Genomic DNA, 27,247 nt, shown 5'->3' with positions numbered 1-27,247 from the left:
AGTCAAGTTTCCCTGGATCTCATGCCCCCTGACTTTCAGAATGAGTCTATCATGGGGAACCTTGTGAAATATCTTACTAAAATTCATATACACAGCACCCACTGGTCTGGCTTCATCAATCTGTTTTGACACTTCCGCAAACAATTCAATCAGGTTTGTGAGGCTTGTCCTCTCACTCACAAAGCTTACTTGCCTCACTCAGACTATGTTTCTCCAAACGCTCATAGATCCTGTCATTAAGAATCCTCTCCTTTAGATGTAAGAGCCACTGGTCTATAATTCTCAGAGTTATCCCTATTACCTTTCTTCAACAAAGGAATTACATTTTCCATCCTTCATTCCACTGGCACCACTCCCATGGCTGGTGAGGACGGAAAGATGACGGTCAATTGCCCACCAACCTCTTCCATCACTTCTTGTAGCAACCTGGGGTATATCCCGTCTGGCCTTGAGATCTTATCTATCCTGATGTTTCCAACACTACCTCTTTCATAACCTCAACATTAGCCTGTTCTACACTGAACTCATATTCAATAATGACTCTCTTCGAGTGGAAGGTAAATTTTCATTAAGGATCTCTCTACTCCTCCACTTGTATGTACATGCTTCTCTCTCTGTCCGAGTGGACCTACCCTCACTCTAGTAATCAAATCTCTTCCTTCAAAGTTCTTTCAAATCTCCCCACAGTTGCTGCCACTCTGCAGAATGCAGCCCCAGCTCATCCCACCTCTCCTCAGATCACACATCTTTCAAATCAGGCAGCATCCTGGTGAACATCTTCTGTACCCTCCTCAATGCTTCCACAACCTTCCCAGAATGAGGTGACCGGATTGAAAACAATACTCTACATGCAGCTTAACCCGAGTTTTATAAATCTGAAAACAACTCTCTTGAACTCAATGTCTCAACTAATGAAGGCACACATCTTATGCACCTGCTTTACAACCCTGCCAACCTCAGCAACACACACACAAAATGCTGGAGGAACTCAACAGGTCAGGCCGCATCTATGGGGAGGAATAAACAGTTGGTTTTAGGGCCGAGACCCTTTATTAAGACTGGAAAGGAAGGGACAAAATGCACATTAAGAAGGTAGGGGGAGGGAGTGCAAGGGAATGGAGTATATCCTGGCAGGAAATTGAGGAGAGTGTTGGAAGAGGTAAATGGGTGTAGAAGAAGGAATTTGATAGGGGAGGATAATGGACATGGAAGAAAGGGAAGGAGAGAGGAACCAGAGGAAATATCCCTTCTCAGCTTCTGACTTCAATCACCCTCATCCACCGACCCACCTAGCTCCCCCTCACCTGGTCTCAGCTATCATCAGCTAGCTTGTACTCCTCCTCTCCCCCCACCTTCTCATCCTGGCTTCCCCACCTTCCCTTACAGTCCCAAACTAGGTTCTTGGCCTGTAATGTTGAATGTTTATTTCACTCCATAGATGCTGCCTGACACTCTAAATCTGCAGAAACGTAGAAACATAAAAAACCTTCAGCACAATACAGGCCCTTCAGCCCACAAAGCTGTGCCGAACATGCCCCTACAGAAATTACCCTGGGTTACTCATAGCCCTCTGTTTTTCTAAGCTCCATGTACTTCCCCGGAGTCCCTTATAAGACCCTATCATTTCCGCCTCTGTGGTAACTCCTACTTTACAAAAGGCCTCTCGACAATTTTATGGCCAAAAGAACATCTTCATCTGGGACGGTAAATGATATTTACAATTGAGAGGCTTCAGGTACCTCGTGTGGCCTGGGTGGAGGAACTATATACAATGCTTACTGGGAGTAAAAAGAGCGGATGTAAAAACCCCGTCAACCCCAGATCCCGCCACTTGTTACCAACAGCTTCCCGATTAGTATTAACTTACTTTTAATAATACTCACATTACAACAGCCTCCTCCACTGCCGCCAGCAGCCCATTCCACACACTTAGAACTCTCTGCATAAAAACATACCCCTGCCATTTCCTCTGTACCTACTTCCAAGCACCTTAAAACTGTGCCCTCTTGTGGCAGCCATTTCAGCCCCGGGGAAAAACCCTCTGACTATCCACACGATCAAGTCACACCTCTATCAGGTCACCTCTCATCCTCCGTCACTCCAAGGAGAAAAGGCTGAGTTCATTCAACCTATTCTCATAAGGCATGCTCCCCAGTCCAGGCAACATACTTGTAAATCTCCTCTACACCCTTTCTATGGTTTCCACATGTTAAAAAACTTCTACGAAAGTAGAGGTGCTGTTACACTGCCTTTGTGATGGCACTACTGGGACAAATCCTTGGAGGGAAGTTACAGGAAGAACAAACAAACTCTAGACAGCCAGGATTAAACTAGATTCTCTGGTTCTGAGAGACAGCAGCACTAATTGCTCCACCAAAATTCAGTGTGAAGGACTGAATGGCCTGCTCCCACTCGCTGTTAAGATCGTAAATACATGGTCAGACTGAGAAACAGCTTCTTCCCTCAGGATGTGAGACGAATGAATACCCTTCACCACTGAGGGCTCGTCACTAGGACAACCAGCTGTTTGCTGTTTACCTGTGCTGCGTACTGCATGCGTTTTTAAATTATACAGTATTTTATCAACTTATGTATGGCAATATTCTGTTGTCATTGCTGTTTGCGATGTATGTTTTATGGTGCACTGAGGTCCGGAGGAACGCTGCTTTGCTTGGTTGTATGTATGTACAGTCAGGTGACCATAAGCTTGGACTTAATACATACACATTTATGGATTTTCTAATCCACATCTGTAGTTTAACCTCTATATAGTTCCTTATTCTTTATGATTATTAAATGTTACATTTGTTGCATGTTACACCCTGACCAAAACAACCCAGTAAATTCTTAATACATGTAAATGTATATGGTGAATCGTTGATCCTTGATCCCTGACTCAGTGTATTTGTTCTTGTGTCATTCGGAAAACTCAGACTCAAAGCAAAACTACTGTGAACAATAATGGATCATCATCAAAATAGTCACAGTTTCTTAAAAAAGAGCAGAAGGAAGAAAGCCAGTTAAGTCCAAATAAAAAGTCTTTACAATGGGCTAGAATGGTAAGAAAACTCCAGGATTTCATCATTTGTGGTTTACAGTAAAAGCATGTGACACAGCTGGAGGCATAAAAGGGAACAGTGAGCGGAGACAGGCACACAGCACAACTGCCAGCCACAGCAGTGAGAGCATCTGGTCTGTTCCACATTACACCCGGGGACTGCTGCCGGCTCGGACACAGAAAAGCACAAGAAACAAGTAGAAAGGGAAAACTAACCATCTATCAAGACAAACCACTGTAAGTTCAGTTTTATTCCATTTCTGTTGGAATTGTTCACTGCATGACAACTACCTAGTGCTTATAGTCACTTAATGGACATATAATCAGTCTATGTGTATAAGCTATCGCATGTATTTATGTTTATTATGATTTTTAACATTTTGTGTTGTTTAGTGCTGCATCAGATCCAGAGTACTTTACACTTGTGCACTGGAAATGACATTGAACATTCTTGCTACCTTGCTAATACTCAACAAAAGAGTAGTTATGACAATTAATTAATCTGAAAAATAGCTGACTGCTCCGAATAATCATTGAGACATATCATTTTACCTAGAATTCATTTAATATTGCAATTCATCCAGAACTTATAGTTACTAAAGAGTTTGAACTTCTGCTAAGTGTTTTGTTTTAATTTCTCTGTTCAGGGCAGTAGATCCCCTCCAAGGAGCAGAAAATGAACAGCAAATTCCAGATAGTAATTCTAGTGGTCCTTGTACTTATCTGCGCCTACATCTCCACAGGTCAGTTATTGCTCTGTAATTGAAAGCAGAGGAATGTTGTGCTTTATTTAAAAAAAAATAATCACATAGAATCTGTCTTCTGCAGGAAGCACCAGCATCGTGCCGAGATGCCTCTGCTTTCAAACGGTGAAGAAAGTGCGTTTACAGAATGTGACAGATTTCCTGATAATTCCCAAGGATGCTCACTGCTCACGTACCCAGATCATGTGAGTAAAGTTATACAGATAAAAGACAAGTATTCCTCATATATAAGGGAGGGTGGAATTTTATAGTTTATTTAACTTGCAAGTTAATATAAAGACCTTTAATTAGCAGTGAATGCAGAAAGGAACATAAAAACAATCGCAATCTGCTTTAACGTTACCAAAATATATTGTGAAATATACTGCTTTTAGTCAACAGTACATTGCAATACAAAAATAGTATACTACAAAAATATAAATATAGAATTAAGTTAGTAGTGCATAAATAGGACAAAAATAGTGAGGTTTTGTTCATGGGTTCAATGTCCATTCAGAAGTCTGTTGGCAGAGGGGGAAAAGCTGTTCCTAAAAGGCTGAGTGCAGCTTCAGGCTCCTGTGCCTCCTCTCTGATGGCAGCAATGAAAAGACGGCATGTCCTGGGTGAAGGGGGTCCTCAATGATCGAAGCCGCCATTCTGGGGCATTTTGAAGATAGCCTTGATGATCTTGATTAAATTCTGCAAATAGCATTTCCTGTAAATTCCCCTCAACAAGGCTCAGGAAGACTTACTAAGGAAATGCAGGAGTACCTTCACGCAGCCATGGTAATGTCTGCAATGGTTACAAAGTCAGCTCCGTCCTCTCTAGGGCTTCCCACACATTACTGATCTGCAGCAATGTTTCTCAGAACATTAAGTAATCCAGCTCAGTCACTTGCAGCTTCACCTCAAGGGCTCCGGACCTGAGGAAGGCCAGTGGAGCACAGCAGTAATACAAACTCTCTGAGAGAAGTTCAAATGATGTAGAAAATTCACATTTAGCCTGACTTCCCCTGCATAGCAGTTTTGCAATTGTTGCTTTACCGACCTCACAGACCATTTGAGAATAAATTGACTACATAACTGAATGGGTTCACTGTTCTCAGTATTTCACGATTAAGATACAAAGGCAGTGAAAGTAACATTTCAATTCCTCTTCTTCTAGACTCACAGTGAATGTAGAAAACGAGCAAAAGGAAGCTTGTCTTAATCCAGACTCAAATCAAGGGAGACACCTGATTTCATGTTGGCAGAGGTAAGCTGATCACCACAGGGATGTTCTCTGCTGTTGTTAACAATAATTTATATTACTGAATTCAAATTATGAATGTTTATTATTATTCTGGGGGACAGGGAGGAGCGAAAGACTTTAATTGACGAGGAATAGATTGTAGATTGATCTTGGAGTAGATTAAACGATTGCCACAACATTGTGGGCCAAAAAGCCTGCACTGTGGTGTTAGTTCCTATGCTGTAATATTCACCAACTGTAAACAACAGAATTATATAAAAATAAAGTTAGAAGCATGAATATGGAATAAATATGCAAAACTACACAAATACCAGGATGTATGTTCAATGTAAACAGCATTATAAAAGTGGTTGGAAGAGCTGACAGCGCAGAGACGTAACGAGGTAATAGAGAGAAGGGGAGGGCCTATTCTGTCACCAGCAGCAGAGCTGACAGCTTATAATAGTGGACCGATAGCTGTAGGCAGATTGAGGAATGAGTATGCTACAGAAATGTAACAGGTTTGAACAAGAATGTACTCAATAACCAGAATATTTAGTCCCACAAATACATGAATAATGTATTTGTTAAGGTAGATTTCTATAGGTAAAATCAGAAACGTGTTTTGCAGATGTTACTAGTGTTTACGCAACCACGTGATAGTTGAACTAAGTACAATACTTATTCTGTCCATAAAGTACTCTCAATATCAATATTTGCATTTTGTAAATATTGGATTATGTCAGAGGACAGATGAATTAGTAAACTGATTAAAGTACTATCTAAAGGCCTCCACAAATAAAGAAAATATTCCCTCCTTTTATTTTCCTGATGAAATATAATCCCGTTCCTTTATCTCAATATTGCTGAACTTGTACAAGAGTTCTTGCAAAGGAGTAGTGATTAATTGCACAGATTTAAGCATGACGCTATTATGGCTCGAGGCATCGGAGTTTGGAGTTCAGTTCTGACGCCGTTTATGAAGTTATTACATCAATGATGTAAACTGCAACAAGAACTGCAGGTTTCTAGCTGGCAGATGTCAGACAATGTCATGACTTGTTCTGTTATCTCAAGACACATAAGTAATTCTGATAGCCCCAGGAAGATACAGCCAGGTTTTTAAAGAATTAGACAAATGACGATTGGATGCTAAACTGTTCTGAAGATGTTGTATACTCAACATGTATTCCATTTCTTTTCCCACAGAATTGGCTACAACATGAGCAGGAAGCACCAATGTCTTAAAGTCCAGAGACGAAAAAATTAGGAAAACAGGAGCTGAAAGAATCACTGAACCATGATGTTATTCAGGATGATAAAAAAAGATTGAGATCACTGAATCTTACTTTCCTTTTTAATTCTTTGTAGTGTTCAATGTGGAAGCACTGCATTTAACAGTGCTCAAACCGTCACTAATATTTCAGAACCACGTACTAAGACATTGTCTGCTCAGTCTTTTGTCTTATTGAATCTATTGTTGATGTCCACTCTTGGGCTGTGACATGTGAAACAAAGATGAATGCAAAGATACAATCTACTTATTTCTGTTATAATTAAAATCTATGCTGCTAATATTAAATTAGCACCACATCAAATAATGATCATATAGGATCAGATGTAGTTTCCTTCTTGTGTGAGATGATACACTTGTAAAAGTTAATCTGCTGAATATTCCTTCCAGTATCTACGATTTGTCCAGGACACTGTGTGTAAAACGTAATTCCAAAGGGTTTGTCTTAAGGATTATATGGGTTGGCACAACATGGAGGGCTGAAGGGCCTGTACTGTGCTGTAGTGTTTTATGGTTCTATGGTTCTATGGAGTTCACAAATAATCTAGATGAAAATATTTATTCAATGGTTCACAGTCCTGACTGCAGACCAGTAATTGTAGGTCAATTGAAACTGGTTACTGTTTACATTAATTTAAACTAAAGAGCACTCTTAGCAATGTACTTTATAAGTATTAATTAGAGTTTTTTAATTTATGCATAGTTTGCAATTAAGCACAGAGATATTTTTATAAAGTAATAATCTTTCTATTTGTTATTCTAAAACAGAATATATATTTTGTAAGTTGAGATTTTTTGCTAAATTTGTTTGTATGGATCAAGCATTTTAAATGTTCTAATAAAATATTTAAAAAATTAAAAAATCATTTCTACTTCATTATTTAAATGTAAAGAAGTTTTGCCTTATTCCACACTATCTAGTTTGGCGAGTTTTTTCACTAAAGCTTTTTGCTTAATTCAAGACTACTCTAAGCAATTGATCTGGAAAGCAAGATGTAATCTTTAAAAAGTTTTTAAAAATCCTGTAAATGCTGGAAATCTAAAACAACAGAAAATGCTGGAAACATTCATCAGGTCAGCTGGAATCTCTGGGGAAAGAAAGAGAGCTGATGCTTCAATGGTTCAATTTAATATAAAAGATCATATACAATATTCAACCTGAAATCATCACTCTTTAAAACATCCAAGAAGCAGAAGAAAATATTGAATGACTGAAAAATGTCAGGACCCCAAAGCCTCCCTCATCCCTCCCACGAACAAGCAGCAGCAAAAATATCAACCTTCCCGCTCCCCCCACTTGCTCCAGCAGAAGCATCAATCCCCACCATCCACCATGTAAGCAATAGCCCAGCCCCCAGAGACTATGACCTAGAGCCCATCAAACACAGCTGACCATCCCAACATCTCAGACAGGGCCTCTCTCTCAGAGATATCCAGCAGACGTGAGGAGAGACCGACAGCTCACTGTTTCGACATTATATTCTGCAGCATCAAAGGCCCAGAGAAGCTCTGTTCCGCTGCCCACAGGTCCTGCTGAGTGCTTCCTGCAGCTTCTGTGATTCTTATACCAGCAAAATTCAGCCACCAAATTCCAGCAATAGTAATTGAAAAGCTCACTAGTAAGGAAATTAATGATTAATGCTTCATATACGTTCCCAACCAATACAAGCTAAGGACATGCTGGGGGCAGCTCACAATTGTCACCACACATTCCAGCACCAAAACCGCATGTGCACCATAGTCAGCATTGTCCTCTCACTCGGCCACTTACTTATTCTCTAAATCAAATAAAAAATAATGGTTCCATTTGTGCTTATAACTACAAATGATCACTGTCAGTCATTACTCCCCTGTTTCAGTACAGCATCCTCTCACAATATATGAAAACTACAGTGAGTTGTCAGGTCAGCTGAAAAGCTCATTGGCTGCAGTCTGCACTGCAGGACAAAAGAGGATAATGACACTCATCTATTGAGGCTTCCGCAATGATCTCACTTAAAGGACTCTTTATCTTGTTATTTCATGCTCTTATTATTTATTTCTATCTGCATCTGCACTGTTTGTTGTCTTCTATGCTCTACTTGATCTTTCACTGATCCTGTTATAGTTACTATGCTATAGATTTGCCGAATATGCCCGCAAGAAAATGAATCTCAGGGTTGTATATGGTGACATGTATGTATTTTGATAATAAATTTACCTTGAAGTTTGTTAGTCACAGTGTGAGGTTCTGGCAGCTCCACAATTCACTGGTCAGAGGACCTGACACATCAAACCTGCCTCTCCATCTGCTTTGGTTTCTCAAAGAAGTTGATTCACACTGATCACCAAACTGAGGCATTAATGCAAGTGTGGAGAGAGATTCCTCTCCTGACAACCTAGAGCCTTTCCACCAACTACCAGGAACCCAGGAGACTGACGGAGTAGCTTTTCACTTGCCTGCAGCTCCAAATGTTCCCAGGAAGTTCAACACGATCCAGGACCAAGCAGCTCGCTCGATTAGCACGCTGTCAACGACCCTAAAGAAAAGATAAAGATTAGCTTAGACAATAAAACACAGGAGCAGAATTAGGCCATTCAGCCCATTGAGTCTGCTCCTCCCTTCAATGATGGCTGATTTATTATCTCTCTTAACCCCATTCTCCTACCTTCTCCCCATAACCTTTGACACCCTGACTAATCTAGAAGTTATCAATCTCCACTTTAAATATATCCACAGATTCACCCCTTCAGGCTAAAGAAATTTCTCCTCATCTCTGTTGTAAAGGCTTCTCCCTCTATTCTGAGGCTGTGCCCTCTGGTCCTAGATTTCCCTACCATAGTACTCAACATCTCCACATTCACTCTATCTTGGCTTTTCAAAGACTTGCAAAGTTCAAGTTTATTGTCATTCAACCATACACATGTAGACAGCTAAAAGAAACATCATTCCACGGGGCTAAGGTGCAGATCACAGACCATGTAGGCACACACAGCAGATATAGTTACGACCCAGCACATACAGTCACAAAGCAATATGCTTTACAGTACAAGTGACCCGGGTTCAGTCCCACCACTGCCCGTAAGGAGTTTGTATGCTCTCCCTGTGAGCACATGAGTTTCCTCCCACAGTCCAAAGATGTGATGGTCACTAGGCTAATCAGTCATTGCAAATTGTCCCATGCTGAGGCTAGGATTAAGTCGGGGGATCGCTGGGCAGCACGGTTCGAAGGGCCGGCATGGCCTGTTCCGCGCTGTATGCCAATAAATAAATAAACAAAGTTCCTGAAGAGTGACAGGTTGGCGAGGTGCATGTTTATGTATAATGTTACTGACACTGTTATAATGAAACAAACAGTTGTATAAATATGAAAAATTTGTACATGTCACATGTCCATTGAAACATACAGTAAAATGTGTTATTTATATCAACAACCAACACAGTCAGAGGACATGCTGAGGGCAGCCTGCAAGTGTTGCCATGCTTCCGAGGCCAAGACCCTACAAAAGATAGAGTTCATGTTCACTTAGGAATCTGATGGCGGAGTGGGAGAACTGTTCCTGAATCGCTGCGTGTGTATTTAGGCTTCTGTACCTCTTTCTTGCCAGTAACAATGAGGAGGACATGTCCTGGGTGATGGGGGTCACTATTAATGGATGCCCCCTTTCTGACGCACCTCTCCTTGATGATTTCGGATACTACGGAGGCTAGTGCCCATGATGGACCTGACTAATTTTACAACTTTCTCCAGCTTCTTTCGGTCCTGTGCAGTAGCACCGTCATGCCAGACGGTGATGCAGCCTGTCAGATGCTCTCCACAGTACATCTGCAGCTTTGTGTGTTTTAGGTGACAAACCAAATCTCCTCAAACTCCTAATGAAATATAGCCACTGTCATTCCTTCCTTATAGCTGCCTCAATTTGTTGGGACCAGGTTAGAAGTCAGAGATATTGACACCCAGGAATTTGAAATTGCTCACTCTCTCCACTTCTGATCCCTCTGTGAGGATTGGTTCACACTCCCTCATCATACCCTTCATGAAGTCCACAATCAGCTCTTTGGTCTTACTGACATTGAGTGCAAGGTTATTGCTGTTGTGCTGAAAGGCCTTGATAGAGTGGATGTGGGGAAGATGTCTCCTTTGGTGGGAGAGTCTAAGACCAGAGGACACAGCCTCTGAATAGAGGGGCATCAATTTAGAACAGAGATGAGGAGTAATTTCTTTAGCCACAAACTAGTGAATCTGTGGATTTTTTTTTACCACAGGCAGCTGTGGAGGCCAAGTCTTTCATGTATATTTCAGGCAAATGTTGATAGATTCTTCATTGCTTTGGGCTTGAGGGGATAATGGGAGGTGGCAGGAGACTGGGGCTGAAAGGAAAATTGGATCGACTATGATTAAATGGTGGAGCAGATTCGATGAGCTAAATAGCCTAATTCTGCTCCAATATCTTATAGTCTTATGGACACCACTCAAATAGCTGGTATATCTCGCTCCTGTACGCCCTTTCATCTCCATCTGAAAGTCTGCCAACAAAGGTTGTATGATCAGCAAACTCATAGATGCCATTTGAGCTATACTTAGCCACATAGTCATAGGTATATAAAGAGCAGAGCAGTGGACTAAACACACATCCCTGAGGTGCAACAATGCTGACTGTCAGTGAGGAGATGTTATTAATGATCTGGACAGACTGCGGTCTTCCAGTTAGGAAGCTGAGGATCCAGTTGCAAAACGAAGTACAGAGGTCAATGTTCTATAGCTTTTCGATCAGGACTGTAGGGACGATGGTGTTAAACGATGAGCTACAGTCAATGAACAGCATCCTAACAGAGGCGTTTGTATTGTCAAGGTAATCTAAGGCTGCATGAAGAACCATTGAGATTGCGTCTGTCATAGACCTGCTGTGGTGGTAAGCAAACTGCAGAGAGTCCAGGTCCTTGCTGAGGCAGGAGTTGATTCCAGTCAATGCATTTCACCACTGTAGATGTGAATGCTACTGGATGATGTTAGTTAAAGCAGCTCACAATTCTCCCCATGGGCACTGGTATAATTGTTGCTCTTTTGAAGCAGATGGGAACATAGCAGAGAGAGGTTGACAATATCTTTGAATACTCCCACCAGTTGGTTATCACAGTTTTCAGAGCGTTATGAGGTACTCCATCAGACCTTGCTGCCTTGTGAGGGTTCACCCTCTTGAAAGAGAGCCTGACATTGTCCTCTGAGTCAGAGATCGCAGGGTCAATGGCTGCTGCAGTTATATCCCCCCTTACAAACTGAGAATAAAAGGCTTTGAGCAACACGCACAAAATTCTGGAGGAACTCAGCAGTCCAGGCAGCAGCTATGGCCGTTTCAGTTGACATCTCAGGCCAAAACCTTTAATAAGTTATTATTATTATTATTATGCTCCTCATAATTTTGTTTACCTCTAAATTATCTCCCCTCAGTTGCTTAAACTTCAGTGAATGAAGTCAAACCAATCAAATCAAATTCAAGTTTAATTATCATTCAGTCATAGAAGAACACAGTCAAAACCAGTGTTCCTGTGGGCCAAGGTGCAAAACACACACAACACAAACACACAGAATATCAAAGATAGCAAGCTAGCAAAAAAATCACAGCAAAAGTCCTGGAGTGACGTGTCCTGCAAATTGCTGGGGGAACTCAGCAGATCAGGCAGCAGCGATAGAAGGGGAATAAACAGTTGATGATTCAGTCTGAAACCCTTCATCAGCACTGGAAAGAGAGGGGAAAGAGGGCAGAAAAAGGTGGGGTGTGGGGAAGGAGGATAAGCTGGCAGGTGATAAATGAGAACGGGTGGGTGGTTAAGAGATGGTGGGTGGATGAAGTAAGAAGTTGGGAGGTGATTGGTGGAGAAAGTAAAGTGCTGAAGAAGAAGGAATCTGATTGGTGTGGAGTGTGGACCATCGGAGAAAGGGAAGGAGGAAGGAAACCTGAAGGTGGTGATGCTGTGGTGAGGAGAAGAGCTGAGAGGGGAATATGAATGATGAATGGAAAAAGAAAGAAGAGGAAGGGGAAGATTACTGGAAGTTGGAGGCATCAAGTTGAAGGCAACTGGATTGCTGTGATGGTTGTACTGGAGTTTCAGTTTAGACAAACCAACATTTTCCACACACTGACATTCTCTACATCTCCTCATGAATCATAGAAATGTGCCCTCATCCATCCTGGTCATCAAGTATCCAACTATCCTAATCCCTTGTTGCCTGGATGGCTCTGTGTCGGGTTGGTTGAACAGTCAAGTATCATGGAGAGGCTTGCAGACTGCATCAGGTTTTCATTCCAGGATTTCCCTGTATTTTGCTGCATTCATATTATTCTCTACTTTCACAAGCCTTCCAGGGCCTGCTGCAGTGAAGCATCCCCACAGCATGAAACAGCCACCACGATGCTTCATGGTGGGGATGGTGTGTTTTTGATGATGTGCAGTTTTTGGCTTATACCAAACATAACGGTTTGTCTGATGGCCAAAAAACTCAATTTTGGTTTCATTAGAGCATAGAACTTCCTTCCAGCTGAGTTCAGTCTCCCACAAGCCTTCTGCCAAACTCTAGTTGAGATTTTATGTGCGTTTTTTTCAACAGTGACACTCTTTGCCACTCTCTTATAAAGCTGCGACTGGTGAAGCACCCAGACAACAGTTGCATGTGTAGTCTTGCCCATCTCAGCCACTGAAGCTTGTAACTCCTCCAGAGTAGTCATAGAGCTCTTGGTGGCCTCCCTCACTAGTTCCCTTCTTGCACAGTCACTGTTTCTGAGGACAGCCTACTCTAGGCAGATTTACATTTGTGCATATTCTTTCCATTTCTTGATTCTCCAAGCGATATTCAGTAACTTGGAAATGTTCTTGTATCCATTTCCTGACTTGTGCTTTTCAATAACCTTCCTCGCAGTTTCTTGGAGTGTTCTTTTGTCTCCATGATGTAGTTTTTGCCAGGATGCTGACTCACCAGCAGTTGGACACTGAAGGGGTATTTTTACTACAATCAATTGAAACACATTGACTGCACACATATCTCCAAAAACAGAACTGAGAGGGAATTTCCATAGCTACAGAGTGGTGAATCTGTGGACTTCTTTGCCAATGATGGCTGTGGAGGTCAAGCCATTAGCTATTCTTGATTAAACATGACGAGGAGAAAGCAAGATAATGGGGTTAAGAGGGTAAATAAATCAGCTATGACTGAATGGCACAGCAGGTTCGATGGGGTGAATGGCCCAATTTGCTGCTATGTCTTATTTTGTTATGGTGGTGATTAGAATTTTGTAACTCAGGCCCTCCAAGTCCAGACAAGTCCAGGCAACATCCTGGTAAATATTTTCTGCACTCTTTGTAGTTTAATAGCATCTTTTCAATAACAAGGTGACCAGAAGTCTTTGAAGGAACCAGCATTCATAAATTAGTGAGATTGAAATCTGAAATGCCTCCAGACAATGGTCACTGTGATAGCTTTCATCTTCCAGAATTCCACATATTTTGCAATAATTCCTGCAGATCAGTGGAAGGCACAAATCTAACAAATTCAGGAAACAGGAAACAACAGATGTACTGGCCTGGTGACAGTAGAGGAGTCAATGCTAATAGCTATCACCAGAGACATTGTAACAGGAGATATTAAAATAAGTCACAAAACTGGTTAAGTACACATGAATTTATGAAAAGATTATGTTTGACAAATTTGTTTCACATCTTCAATGTTGGAAACAGAAAAAGGAAATGTCAGCTCATCCGATCTCCTGCTACACTGACACTCGTTGTTTGGGGGCAGGGTAACACTTCCTTACAGTGTCTCGCAATTTGAAGTCAGTATATCCTTTTACCTCAAAAATGAAATGTGATCTGGATTGTGTTTGGCTCCTTCAGATCTGTTCATCAATCACCCTTGTGCATGCCACCTCTTCCACACAAATTTTAAAAAGACAAAGATTAGTTTTATTTGTCAAACATACATGGACACCTACAGTGAAATGTGTTGTTTGCATCAATGACCAACAAAGACCGAGATGTGCTGGGGAAGCCTACAAGTATTGCCACGCTCCCAGCGCCAACCCATAGCATGCCCACAACTGACTAACACTAACCTGCACTTCTTTGGAATGTGGGAGAAAACTGGAGAACCAGAGGAAACCCCGCACTTTCACAGGGAGAATCCTTACAGACAGAGATGGGAATTGAACCCCAATCTCTGGCAATGGCAGAATATTTGTCAGAGGGCAGCTTGGACCATATTACCAGGGGCTGCCCAGTGCTGGGCTCTCCTGAAACATCAGGGCCTGACCTGCACCACCTTGCTTCTGGACCAGCACCATTCTGGGTCTTCACTGCTCATGCCCAGTAAGGTATTCTCAACACTACATCCTCTCATATCTCAAAGAGTGCATTCAACTTCCTGACATCCGTAACTGCTTCATTCACGAATGTTGCCTCTAATGCTAGTTACTTACTTCACGTAATTCTGTAAGTTTGCTACTCACTGGCCAAATACCCAACTGTTGTGGTGGATCGGAGGTTTGTATGGACAGGACAAGTTACTCCTCCCAGGTCACCGGTGTTGGTGGTACGTGTGAGTCTGGAAGTCGAGGCCCAAATCTGTGATGGGCAAGTCCCAGGGTCGATAACTAGAGGTTGGAGACTTCCGGAGGGCAAAGAAGGTGGTCAGTGAGTCCAAAGGTAGAAAGCTGAAAGTGAGTCCAGAGATCTGAAAGTCGGCTTCCTAGGTTGGCTTGTCTGAAGGTAGAATCCTGAAGGTTAACAGCCCTGGGTTCACTTGTCCAGGGACCAAAGGCATGATGTCTGCAAGTCTTTGAGAGTGAGGCAGGACTAGAGGCCAGAAGTGGCCTGTCTTGGGGCTGGAGGCCTGACTGTGTGTGAGTGGGTGGGTGGGTGGAGAAAGGGGATTGTTTTGCTGCTGTTGTCTTTTTTTGATGTTGTTGTTATTGTTGTTGTGTAATTCTATCAAGCATGTTACGTTGGGGCCAGAATGTGTAGTGACACTTGAGGGCTGACCCCAGCACATCCTTTAGTTGAGTTGGTTATTGATGCAAATGAAGCATTTCACTGTTTGATCTGACATATACGGGATCAATAAATCTGAATTTATCTGCTCCCTGCCTAGCTGTAGACGCTGGCCTGGAGGAGTCCTGTCACCATGGTCAACAAAATATCTTTAAACATCTGCTTTTCAACATTGAATCCACGTAAGGTTGTGCAATGATTTTGCAATTAAACATTAAACACGTAATGAACAGTTTCTGTTAAATCTTGACAAACGGCAATATTAGCATTGGCAGGTTCACAAATTTGTCAGGAACACCTCACTGAATAGGTACAATTGAAGGAGATGGATGCAGTGAAATGTAGAGTCTTCCTGTTGAGGCAAAAGGTCTAACAGGTAACCAATTCCAGTGGGCTCAGGTAACTTCACAGGTGGTACCGTTACTGCACGGGAGCAAACGTCTTGTGCTCTCTGTGTGCAGTATGTGCACACACCCTGTGACCACAGGGATCTCCTCTTGGTCATCCATCTTCCTCACACACCTCAAAGACATAAGGGTCAGTTAACTGTCCACTGTAAATCACGCCTCGTATAGGGGAATGTGGTGGAGATGTTTGAGGGAAGAGTTAGTTGAGGTAATAGGCATGTGAGAGAATCGTTTATACATGAGTAAGTGAGATAGGAACTGATGAGAATGGTTTGAGAGTTGGTATTGACTTGATAGGAGGAATGGCCCCCTATGTCAAAGTTAAAGCAAATTTATTTAAAAAAACACATATAGGTCACTATACACTATCCTGAGATGCAATGTGGTATGGCAAATGTCCCGTATCGGGCAGCAAAGCACTCCAGTGTGTGGTGAAAACTGCCCAGTGGATTATCAGCACCCCATTGCCCACCGCTGAGAACATTTACCATAAGCGCTGCCTGGGCAGGACGAAAAGCATTATCAAGGATGCATCTCACCCTAACCATGGACTTTTTACTCTCCTCTCATCCGGTAGGCACTACAGGAGCCTCCGCTCCCACACCAGCAGGCACAGGAAAAGCTTCTTCCCTGAGGCTGTGACCCTGCTGAACCTCACATCACAGCGTTAAGCAGTATTGCACCCATATTGTACTGACTCAGTACTTTTAAATTTGTGTGCTGTAGCACTTACTTTTTATTCGCAGTTATTTTGTAAATAACACTATTCTTTACATTTCTGATTAGATGTTAACTGCATTTCATTGGCTTTGTATCTGTACTTGGCACAATGACAATAAAGTTGAATCTAATCTAATTTTCTTGTGGGAAAATAAAGAAAGAGAATATAACTTATAAGAATGATACATAAATAAAGACTGATAAACAAACATCCAATCTGCAGAAGACGCCAAGTTGTGCAAATAAATAATAAATAAACTTATGTTAGCACAAAGTGACATTTCTGAAGTTCGTGATATTGGTGCTGGCCACCCAACATAATTAGAATCATAAACTTAACCTCAAGACCCACATGATGTCCAATGTGAAAGTTTGGCCAAGTCAGATTCATAGGCATGTGATGTAAACTCAGCAGACTACCAGCTGCTCCCTCTCTTCACACTCACACACAAACAACAGGACAATGACCCAGGCCACTATGCTGACATGACTTCCCCCTGCAGTGGTTCCTCTCCTATCATCTGCCAATTTGCTCATCAGATGGAGCCCAACAAGCCCAGGCACAGCTGGCGTTGGCTTAGTGTCAAAGCAGAGATGGGAATTTTTTGTTGAAAATAAAGGAAATGTAAATATTTTAGATTAAGTCACTGAATATCTGACAACTTTTTTGGTACTTTTATTACTATTTTGAGTACCAATTTCTTTCACTAATGCATCAGCTGATCTCAATTCCAATATTCTCCTCGCCCTCTGGAAGACTAGGTTCCCGCTGAGAGGTAGGGGAACATATACTAGAAGATAGGATCAATACTTCGGGTGCCCACTTTAGCACTGCTTATTAATCCTGTAATTTACACTAAGTTTTGTGTCTTGCACTGTACTACTGTCACAAACCAGGAAATTTCATGACTTATGTCTGATTATCAACCAGATTCTGATTCACTGGTCTGTGTGGACATGGCAGGGGAATAGCTTGCTCCCACACTGTATTTCTCTCACTCACACACACACAAAACATCTAGCGACCCCCAACAGCCCTCAATTTAACCCTAACCTAATTACGGGACAATTTGTAATGGCCAATTAACCTGCTGACCGGCACAGTGAACAGTGGTCAATGGTCAGTGAAGCCAGGAGGTTACACGGATATTTTCAAACCAGACTTCAGTGATGACCATCTTCTTCCTCATCATCAACTTTGCCCTCTGGTGGATAACCCCACCCTATGGGGGCATGTGGTCTGAACTCCTGATCATGTGAACTTGTGGATTCCAGTTTGGTGCCTTCAGGCACCTCTTGCTTCCATGCAATAATCGGGATGACTCATTCAGTGCCGATCGGCACATGGTATCTAATCCCCACAAACAACAGGTGCCAACTGACTAACAGAGACATTACATCAGACTGAAGAAACAGCAATGGACTCATTTGGCCTTATGCACCTGTAAGATCTAAAAGATCACACAGGGTGACACAGAAGCAGAACAGTTAGTGCAATGCTTTACAGAGCCAGAAATCACTGATAAGAATTCAATCACCTGCTCTCCACGTGAGCATGTGGGTTTCCAGTTTTCCCCCACAGTCCAAAGATCTGCGGTTAGAGTCACAGTGCGTTGTGAGCGTGCTGCGTCGGGGCCAGAAGCTGGTGGCACTTGTGACCTTCCCTCAGCACATCTGTGTTGGAAACTTCGTCAGCTCTGTCATGGGCAGCACCCTCCGTAGTGTCCAAGATACCTGATGCACCATCAATAACTCACACTGAGACGTAGGCGAGATATCGGCTTTTATTGACTGGAAGAAGGAACCAGGAGTGAGTGTCTATCATACAAGGTCCTGGAGACTGAGGCCGATCTTCAGGCCGCAGGTCTCCTTTATACAGGGGCCTGTGGGAGGAGCCACAGGAGCAGTCAGCAGGGGCGTGTCCCGACAGGCACATAGTTCACCACATTCACCCCCCCTTCGTTTGAAAAAGTCCTCATGTAGCGAAGGTTCTTACAAGTCAAGCCGATCAGGCGGTCGAATCTGTCGCTGCGATCTACGTAGCACCGGCTGTGACCGCATAGGTGCCGGCAACATTGGCGATTGCACAGGGGACGGGGGTTGCGCGTGTTCTTGCCCACTAGGCGCCGGTGATCCCTCATGCATGTGCGAGGCGCCTGGTATAAATGCGTACGAAACGCCCGGTATACAAGTGTCGTGAGGAGTCTGTGTAGGGCCTGGTGAGTACGGTGTCACCTCTGGTGCAGGGTTCACAGTTACCGGAGAGCCTTCAGGGTAGTGGTCTGCTGCACCTGCGGGTGCCAGGTCGCGGATGGAGACCGTGTCCTCCCGCCCATCAGGTAAGACCACGTAAGCATACTGGGGGTTCGCATGGAGAAGGTGAACCCTCTCCACCAGCGGGGAGTATTTATTGCTCCTCACATGTTTCCGGAGCAGCACTGGCCCCGGGGACGTCAGCCAAACTGGTAGGGTGGTCCCAGTGACAGACTTCCTGGGAAAAGAGAATAGGCGTTCGTGAGGGGTGGCATTGGTGGACGTACATAACAGAGAGCGGATAGAGTGCAGTGCCTCAGGGAGGACCTCCTGCCATCGAGAGACCGGCAACCCTTTGGACTTAAGGGCTAAAAGTGTGGCATTCTCCCGCTCTACCTGGCCATTACCCCGGGGATTATAACTCGTGGTCCGACTGGTAGCAATGCCCCTAGCTAGCAAGTACTGGCGCAGCTCCTCACTCATAAAGGAGGACCCTCTATCACTGTGGATATAGCAGGGATACCCGAACAGAGTGAAGAGCTGGCGCAGGGCTTTTATGACGGACGTGGCAGTGGTGTCGGGGCAGGGGATGGCAAAGGGGAACCGTGAGAACTCGTCAATAACACTGAGAAAATAGACATTGCGGTCAGTGGAGGGAAGGGGGCCCTTAAAGTCAACACTCAGGCGTTCAAAAGGGCGGGTGGCCTTGACAAGTTGTGCCGTGTCAGGACAGTAGAAGTGCGGTTTGCACTCGGCACAAATTTGGCAGTCCCTGGTCATCGTCCTGATGTCCTCCAGGGAGTACGGCAGGTTCCGAGCTTTCACAAAATGGTAAAATCGGGTGACCCCCGGATGGCAAAGTTGTGCATGAAGGGCGTACAGCTGGTCGAGCTGTGTGCTAGCACATGTTCCCCGGGATAGGGCATCAGGGGGCTCATTGAGTCTGCTAGGCCGGTACAGGATATCATAGGTGTAGGTGGAGAGTTCTATCCTCCACCGCAAAATCTTATCATTTTTGATCTTGCCCCGCTGTTGGTTGCTGAACAGGAACGCAACCGAGCGCTGGTCGGTCAGCACAGTGAATCTTTTGCCAGCAAGATAGTGCCTCCAGTGCCTAACAGCCTCCACTATGGCCTGGGCTTCTTTCTCCACCGCGGAGTGCCGAATTTCAGAGCCTTGGAGGGTGCGAGAAAAGAATGCTACTGGTCTGCCTTCCTGATTAAGGGTAGCAGCCAGAGCGAAATCGGAGGCATCACACTCCACTTGGAAGGGAGCGGTCTCGTCCACTGCATGCATCGTAGCTTTGGCAATGTCCGCTTTAATGCAGTTGAAGGCCGCGCAGGCCTCAGCAGAGAGGGGAAACGAGGTAGACTTGACCAGGGGGCGAGCCTTGTCTGCGTAATGGGGGACCCATTGGGCGTAATAGGAAAAAACCCCAGGCACCGTCTGAGGGCCTTGAGAGTGGTGGGAAGAGGGAGCTCTAACAGGGGGCGCATACGTTCGGGATCAGGCCCAATAACCCCGTTTTCCACGACGTACCCAAGTATAGCAAGGCGGGTGGTACCAAAAACACACTTGTCCCTGTTATAAGTAAGGTTCAGAGCTGCGGCCACTTGGAGAAACCGTTGGAGGTTGGCGTCGTGATCTGGCCTGTCATGACCACAGATGGTGATGTTATCCAGATAGGGAAATGTGGCCTGCAGTTGGTACTGGTCCACCATCCGGTCCATTTCCCTCTGGAAGACAGAGACACCATTCGTGACACCGAAAGGGACGCGCAGGAAGTGATAGAGCCGGCCGCCCGCCTCGAAGGCGGTGTAGGGGCGGTCCTCTGGGCAGATGGGGAGCTGGTGATAAGCGGATTTCAGATCTATTGTCGAGTACACCTTATACTGAGCAATCTGGTTGACCATATCCGCGATGCGGGGTAGGGGGTATGCGTCAAGCTGCGTAAACCTATTGATGGTTTGACTATAGTCCACCACCATCCTATTTTTCTGCCCAGTCCGAACAACAACCACCTGGGCCCTCCAAGGGCTTGTGCTCGGCTCAATGATCCCCTCCCTGAGCAGCCGCTGCACCTCCGACTGAATGAAGGCCCGGTCCCCCGCGCTGTACCTCCTGCTTTTGGTTGCCACAGGTTTACAGTCGGGGGTCAGGTTGGCGAACAGCGGTGGGGGAGGGATCTTGAGAGTGGAGAGGCTGCAAGTGTCGGTAGCGCAGCTGTTGGCCTGGTTCTGGATGGGATGTGTGTGTCCGTGTGTGTGTGTAGTCAGTAGCGGGGTATGTGAAGAAGTCCCACAAAACTGAGGATTCTTGACAGTGAGTGGTGGGAGGGGCCCGTCGTATACCATAGTCACACTTTCTAGATGGCTCTGGAAGTCCAGCCCCAATAGCACAGGTGCACACAGATTAGGCATGACCAGCAGTTCAAAGTCCCGATATTCTGTGCTTTGCACCACCAAAGTCGCTACACAACCCGCCCGGATGTCTGCGGACTGCGACCCAGAGGCCAAATGGAACCTCCGACTGACCGGCCGCGTTGCAAGTCCGCAGCGTTGCACTGTGTCCGGGTGAATAAAACTCCCAGTGCTGCCCGTGTCAAACAGGCATCCAGTCCAATGCCCCTCCACCTGGATGTCCATCATGGATCTTGCAAGCTGGTGTGGGGCGCTTTGGTCGAGAGTCACAGTGGCCAGAGTTGGATCGCCGTCGGGGTACCCGGTCAGCATCGGAGGGTCGGGGGCGGGGTATGCTGACGCCGACAAAGATGGCCGCTCACATCCGGGGTACCCGGTCAGCATCCGAGGATCGGGGGCGGGGCGTGCTGACGTCGACAAAGATGGCCGCCCACATCCCGGCATGCAAGATGGCGGCCCCCACGTTTCACCCGCAGCGCTGCACTCCGCTCGAGGTTGAGACTTACAGACCTTGGCGAAGTGGCCCCGCTTTCCGCAGCTGGAGCAGGTCGCTTCTCGTGCTGGACAGCGTTGTCGAGGATGTTTCTTTTGGCCACAGAAATAACAAAGCACGAGTTTCTTACGGGCCACAGCCGTGGTCTGGGTCGGGGAGCTCGTGGAATCGCGACTGGCGGCGGCGTTGGCGAATTCGCTCCCGGGAGCCGGCGGTGGCGGGGTCTGAGGCGTCCACGAAACCGGCGGGGAATCGCGCGACTGGACAGCGTCGGCGTTATGCCGCGCAGCTTCTAGAGCGTTGGCCTTCTCTATCGCCGAGCTTAAGGTAAGATCCGAGTTCTCCAGCAGCCGCTGGCGCATGTACACTGACCTCAGTCCCGTCACAAAGGCGTCTCGCACCAGCAGCTCCGCATGCTGTTCTGCCGTGAGCGTCTTGCAGTCACAAGCTCGGACGAGTGTCTGTAGTGCTCGGAGAAACTCAGCGCACGATTCGCCAGGCCGCTGTTGCCGGGTAGCTAAGCGATGTCTTGCGTAGACGGTGTTCACCGGCCGCAGGTACTGTCGTTTGAGGGCGTCCAGTGCCCCTTCGTAGGTCGGCAGGTCCCGGATAAAGGAGTAAACTTTGGAGGAGACCCTCGAGAGTAGGATTCTGTGCATAACGGCGGGTTCAGTCGCACGAAGCTCCGCCAAGTACGATTGGAAGCATGCAAGCCAGTGTTCAAAAGCGAGAGCTGCGTCAGGGTCTTGAGGGTCCAAATCCAACCGGTCCGGACGCAAAACGGGTTCCATGTTTTAAAACTTCCAGTCAATAAAATTGATGCACCATCAATAACTCACACTGAGACGTAGGCGAGATATCGGCTTTTATTGACTGGAAGAAGGAACCAGGAGTGAGTGTCTATCATACAAGGTCCTGGAGACTGAGGCCGATCTTCAGGCCGCAGGTCTCCTTTATACAGGGGCCTGTGGGAGGAGCCACAGGAGCAGTCAGCAGGGGCGTGTCCCGACAGGCACATAGTTCACCACAATACCTTCAAAGAGTAGTGCCTCAAAAAGGTGGCATCCTTCATGAAGGACCCCCATCATCCAGTACATGCCTTGTTCTTATTGCTGCCATCAGGAAGGAGGTACAGGAACCTGAAGACACACACTCTATGATTCAGGAACAGCTTCTTACCATCTACCATCCGGTTTCTGAATGGACGTTGAACCAATGAACACTACCTCACTACTTTTTTATTTATATTTTGCACTACATATATAATTTAACTATTTAATATCTATACACTTACTGTAATTCATGTATTTTCCCTATATTATTATGTATTGCATTGTACTGCAGCTGCAAAGACAACAGATTTCACAACATGTGCTGGTGATATTAAACCTGATTCTGATTCATTTCACTGTTTTAGTGAACACATGACACATAAAACTAACCTAATCTTTAAGATAATATTTTACAATCTATAGATGTGCAGTAGAAAGCGTGCTGACTGGCTGCATTATGGCCTGGTCAAGTCAAGTCACTTTTTACTGTCATTTCGACCATAACTGCTGGTACAGTACATAGTAAAAACGAAACAACGTTTTTCAGGACCATGGTGCTACCTGAAGCAGTACAAAAACTACACTGAACTACGTAAAAACAAAACAAAAAACTAGACTATACACCTACCCTGGACTGCATAAAGTGCACAAAACAGTGCAGGCATGACAATAAATAATAAACAAGACAATAGGCACAGTAGAGGGCAGTAAGTTGGTGTCAGTCCAGACTCTGGGTATTGAGGAATACAATGGCTTGGGGTTAGAAACTGTTACATAGTCTGGTCGTGAGAGCCCGAATGCTTTGGTGCCTTTTCCCAGATGGCAGGAGGGAGAAGAGTTTGTACGAGGGGTGCATGGGGTCCATAATGCTGGTATGGGAACACCAATGCCTCTGGGTGGAAAATCCTACAAAAGGAAGTGGATTTGGCCCAATACTTCATGGGTAAAACCTCCCAACCACTGAGCACATCTACAGGAAACTTCAGAATCCATCATCAAAGATCCTCATCACCCAGGCCAGGCTCTTTTCTCGCTGCTGCCATCATGTAAAAGGTGCAGGAGCCTCAGGATTTACACCACCAGGTTTAAGAACAGTTACTACCCCTCAGCCTTCAGGGTCTTGAACAAATGGGGATAACTACACTCATTTAAGGACTTTTATCTTGTTATTTCATGCTCCTTACTTATTGTTATTTACAGTATTTATTACCTGGACTTGCAGTATTTACAGATCCTTTTTACAGTTACTATTCTGTAGATTTGCTAAGTATGCCCACGGAAAAAGAATCTCAGGGTTGCCCATGGTGACATATAACAAATCTCCTTTCTTTGAAGAAGAACAAATTTTGATAACAAATTTTGCTTTGAACTTTGAGTATGTCTTTACTACAGTAATTCCATACATTCAATCCCTTCAACAGGAGAATCTATCCGCCTATGTCTGGAATACACTCAGCAACTGAGGCTCCACAGCCCTCTGGGCTCAAGGACTGACTTCAAGATTCAAGATTATTGGATTGCGAATTGAAACGCAACACTTGAACTAGTAAGGAAAGAGTTTAAGAATTTAGGAAGGAGGGGCTTCAGATGCAAAGTGGCAAGAACTCTGAAGACCAACTTTCTTAAGAAATACCCCCATGTCAGGGGCAGGGAGAAGGATCAATCATCTCTCCAGCGAGAGATTCTCTATATTGTGTTATATATTGGAGAAGTGGTCTGAGTTGAGTGTTGGTACAGAGGAAACAATAGAATTCATGTTTTAAGTTGTTGGCCTGGGGTCATTATAATTACATTGCTGTTTGTACAGGGACAATAAAGTGCAAGCTACATACTCAAAATGCTAGAGGAACTCAGCAGGCCAGGTAGCATCTATGTAAAAAAAAGTACTGTTGACGTTTCAAATTTACCTGGTCTATTTCTGACATCTCCCTCTCCTTTTTCAATTTCAATCTCTCTATCTCTGGAGACAGCTTACCTACTGATGTCTATTATAAACCCACGGACTCTCACAGCTACCTGGACTACACCTCTTCCCACCCTGTTACTTGTAAAAATATCAGCCCCTTCTCTCAATTCCTCCATCTCCATCGCATCTATTCACAGAATGTGGCATTACATTCTAGAACAAAGGAGATGTCCTCCTTCTTCAAAGAAAGGAGATTCCCTTCCTCCACCATCAACTCTGCCCTCAACAGCATCTCTTCCAGTTCACACATGTCTGATCTTACCCCATCCTCTCGCCAACCTAACAGGGAGAGGGTTCCACATGTCCTCACCTACCACCCTACCAGCCTCCACATCCAGCACATAATTCTCCGGATGGGATCCTACAACCAGGTGCATCATTCCCCCCCCGCCACCCCCACTCACTCGCCTGCTGAGTTCCTCCAGCACTTTATGTGTGTTGCTTGGATTTCCAGCATCTGCAGATTTTCTCTTGTTTGCAATAAAATACGATCTTTGATTAATTAAAAGTTGTGTAGTGAGTTGGCCAACCTAGATGATTGGTCAATTGTGCCCTCTGGTTCTAGATTCTCTCATGTCCTCTCCACGTCCGCATTCTCAAGACCTTTCAGTATCTGTTAGGTTTCAATGAGATCCACCCTCATTCTTCTGAACTCCAGGAGCCATTTAATGCACAGGACTGTAGTAATTGTATGTACTGCACTGCACTGCACTGCTGTTGCAAAAAAACCAATTTGATGATATACATGAGTGATGATAAACCTAATTCTGAAAGGGGACTCTATTGTGGACTGAGAGTGGGAAAGGGACAAAGTGAGGGGAATAATGGGTGGGAAAAGGGGGAGGGAGAGGGGAGTGGGAGGGAGCAGGGAGGGAGTGGGAAAGCATCAGAGAGACATTCTGTAATGATCAATAAACCAATTGTTTGGAACCAAATGACCTTGCCTGGTGTCTCAGAGCTGGGCGTGTCTGCAGCTGCCCCCTGTCCCCAGCACTCCTTCTCTGCCAACTGTCCACCCTCACCATTCCCAAGACTTTGGACCTGTCAGGTTTACAAACTTGCTCTCTGCTCCATGTTGACAAATATAGTACTGCGCAAAAGTCTTGGCACCCTGGCTATATTATATATACACACACATACACACACACACACACACACACACACACACACACACACACACACACACATACCTAGCATGATACTGTATGTTAACCATTTCATTCCAGGGATGAATATAAGAGCAAGGATGTGATGCTGAAGCTTTGTAAGGCACTGGTGAGGCCTCACCTTGAGTCTTGTGAACAGTTTTGGGCTCCTCATTTAAGATGGACTGGCATTGGAGAGGGTCCAGAGGTTCACAAAGATGATTCCAGGAATGAAAGGGTTATCAAACGAAGAACACTTGATGGCTCTGGGTCTGTACTCGCTGGAATTTAAAAGGATGAGGGGGAGATCTCATTGAAACCTTTCTAGTGTTAAAAGGCATAGACAGAGTAGATGTGGAAGGGATGGTTTCCATGGAGAGACAGTCTAGGACACAAGGGCACAGCCTCAGGATAGAGGGGTGGCCATTTAAAACAGTGATGCAGAGAAATTTCTTAGTCAGTGGGTGGTCAATTTGTGGAATTTGTTACCACAGGCAGCTGTGGAGTCCAGGTCCTTGTGTGTATTTAAGGTGGAGATAGAAACGTTTGTGATTGGACATGGCATCAAAGGTCATGGAGAGAAGGTCACTAAGGTTGAGGAGGGGAAAAAAGATCAGCCAAAATTGAATGGCGGAGCAGATTCGATGGGCCAAATGGCTTAATTCTGCTGTTATGTCTTCTGTTAAAAGTCCTCTGGACCCTCTCTAATGCCAACACATCCTTTCTTAGACATGAGGCCCCAAAACTGTCAGTGAAAGAGGGCCTGGGAGCTTGTACGCACCAGATAATGGCTGTGTTTCTGTGACCATGGGGGAAAGGGCTTTGGATAAGCAGCAGCAGCATTAGACCAGGAGCTATAAAAGCTGAATTCCAGCTCGGGTGATGTGGTGAGTTTGGATTCATAATGTAGTATTTGAAAACAATTAAAGGATGTAGGGCACTGATACAGAACAACATCCAGTCCCTGCAGGTGTTTGAGTGTTGCTGACGACCTACTCCCCATTACTCATTCCTCCCAGGTGGGGCTGTCGGTGGGAAGGTTGATGTTCCAAGCAATCTATGAACCCCTGCTTGCTCCTTGAATGTTACTTAACTGTGCAACTTTCATGTCCGGACTTGCTAAATCCTCTCCCTTTCCTCTGTGGTTTCATTCTGACTTTGCACTTAAGAGTCATAGAACACCACAGCATAGAAAAATGCTCTTTGGCCCATCTAGTCTGTGCTGAAATATTACTCTGCCTAGTCCCATGGACTCACGCCAGGACCATAGCCCTCCATATCCCTCACATCCATTACTTATCCAAATCTCTGTTAAATGTTGAAATCAAACCCACATCCACCACTTCCACTGGCAGCTCGTCCACACTTGTACTACCCTCTGAGTGAAGAAATTCCCCTTCAGGTTCACTTAAATAGTTTGCCTTTCACCCATAACTGTGACTTCTA

General features: G+C 44.9%; 1 protein-coding gene across 1 annotated transcript; it reads left to right on the top strand.

Moving 5' to 3' along the window:
- The first annotated feature begins 3,159 nt into the window (after nucleotides 1-3,159).
- Nucleotides 3,160-7,164, top strand: LOC132379161 (growth-regulated alpha protein-like). Its single transcript, XM_059946800.1, has 5 exons — nucleotides 3,160-3,295; nucleotides 3,706-3,801; nucleotides 3,887-4,007; nucleotides 4,967-5,056; nucleotides 6,242-7,164. Exons 2-5 carry the CDS (start codon nucleotides 3,735-3,737, stop codon nucleotides 6,300-6,302), a joined length of 339 nt encoding a protein of 112 aa, XP_059802783.1. The 5' UTR covers nucleotides 3,160-3,295; nucleotides 3,706-3,734; the 3' UTR covers nucleotides 6,303-7,164.
- The last annotated feature ends 20,083 nt before the right edge of the window (nucleotides 7,165-27,247 follow it).

This window comes from Hypanus sabinus, chromosome 21, assembly GCF_030144855.1.
Source record: "Hypanus sabinus isolate sHypSab1 chromosome 21, sHypSab1.hap1, whole genome shotgun sequence".
Taxonomy (NCBI): Eukaryota; Metazoa; Chordata; class Chondrichthyes; order Myliobatiformes; family Dasyatidae; genus Hypanus; species Hypanus sabinus.
This window is presented reverse-complemented; position numbering and strand designations above follow the sequence as displayed.

Excerpts from the sequence above, each read along its gene's own strand:
- LOC132379161 (XM_059946800.1), top strand. The coding sequence starts at position 3,735 with ATGAACAGCAAATTCCAGATAGTAATTCTAGTGGTCCTTGTACTTATC. Across the intron at positions 3,802-3,886 it reads CTGCGCCTACATCTCCACAG|GAAGCACCAGCATCGTGCCG; the intron begins GTCAGTTATTGC and ends TGTCTTCTGCAG. Across the intron at positions 4,008-4,966 it reads TGCTCACGTACCCAGATCAT|ACTCACAGTGAATGTAGAAA; the intron begins GTGAGTAAAGTT and ends CTCTTCTTCTAG.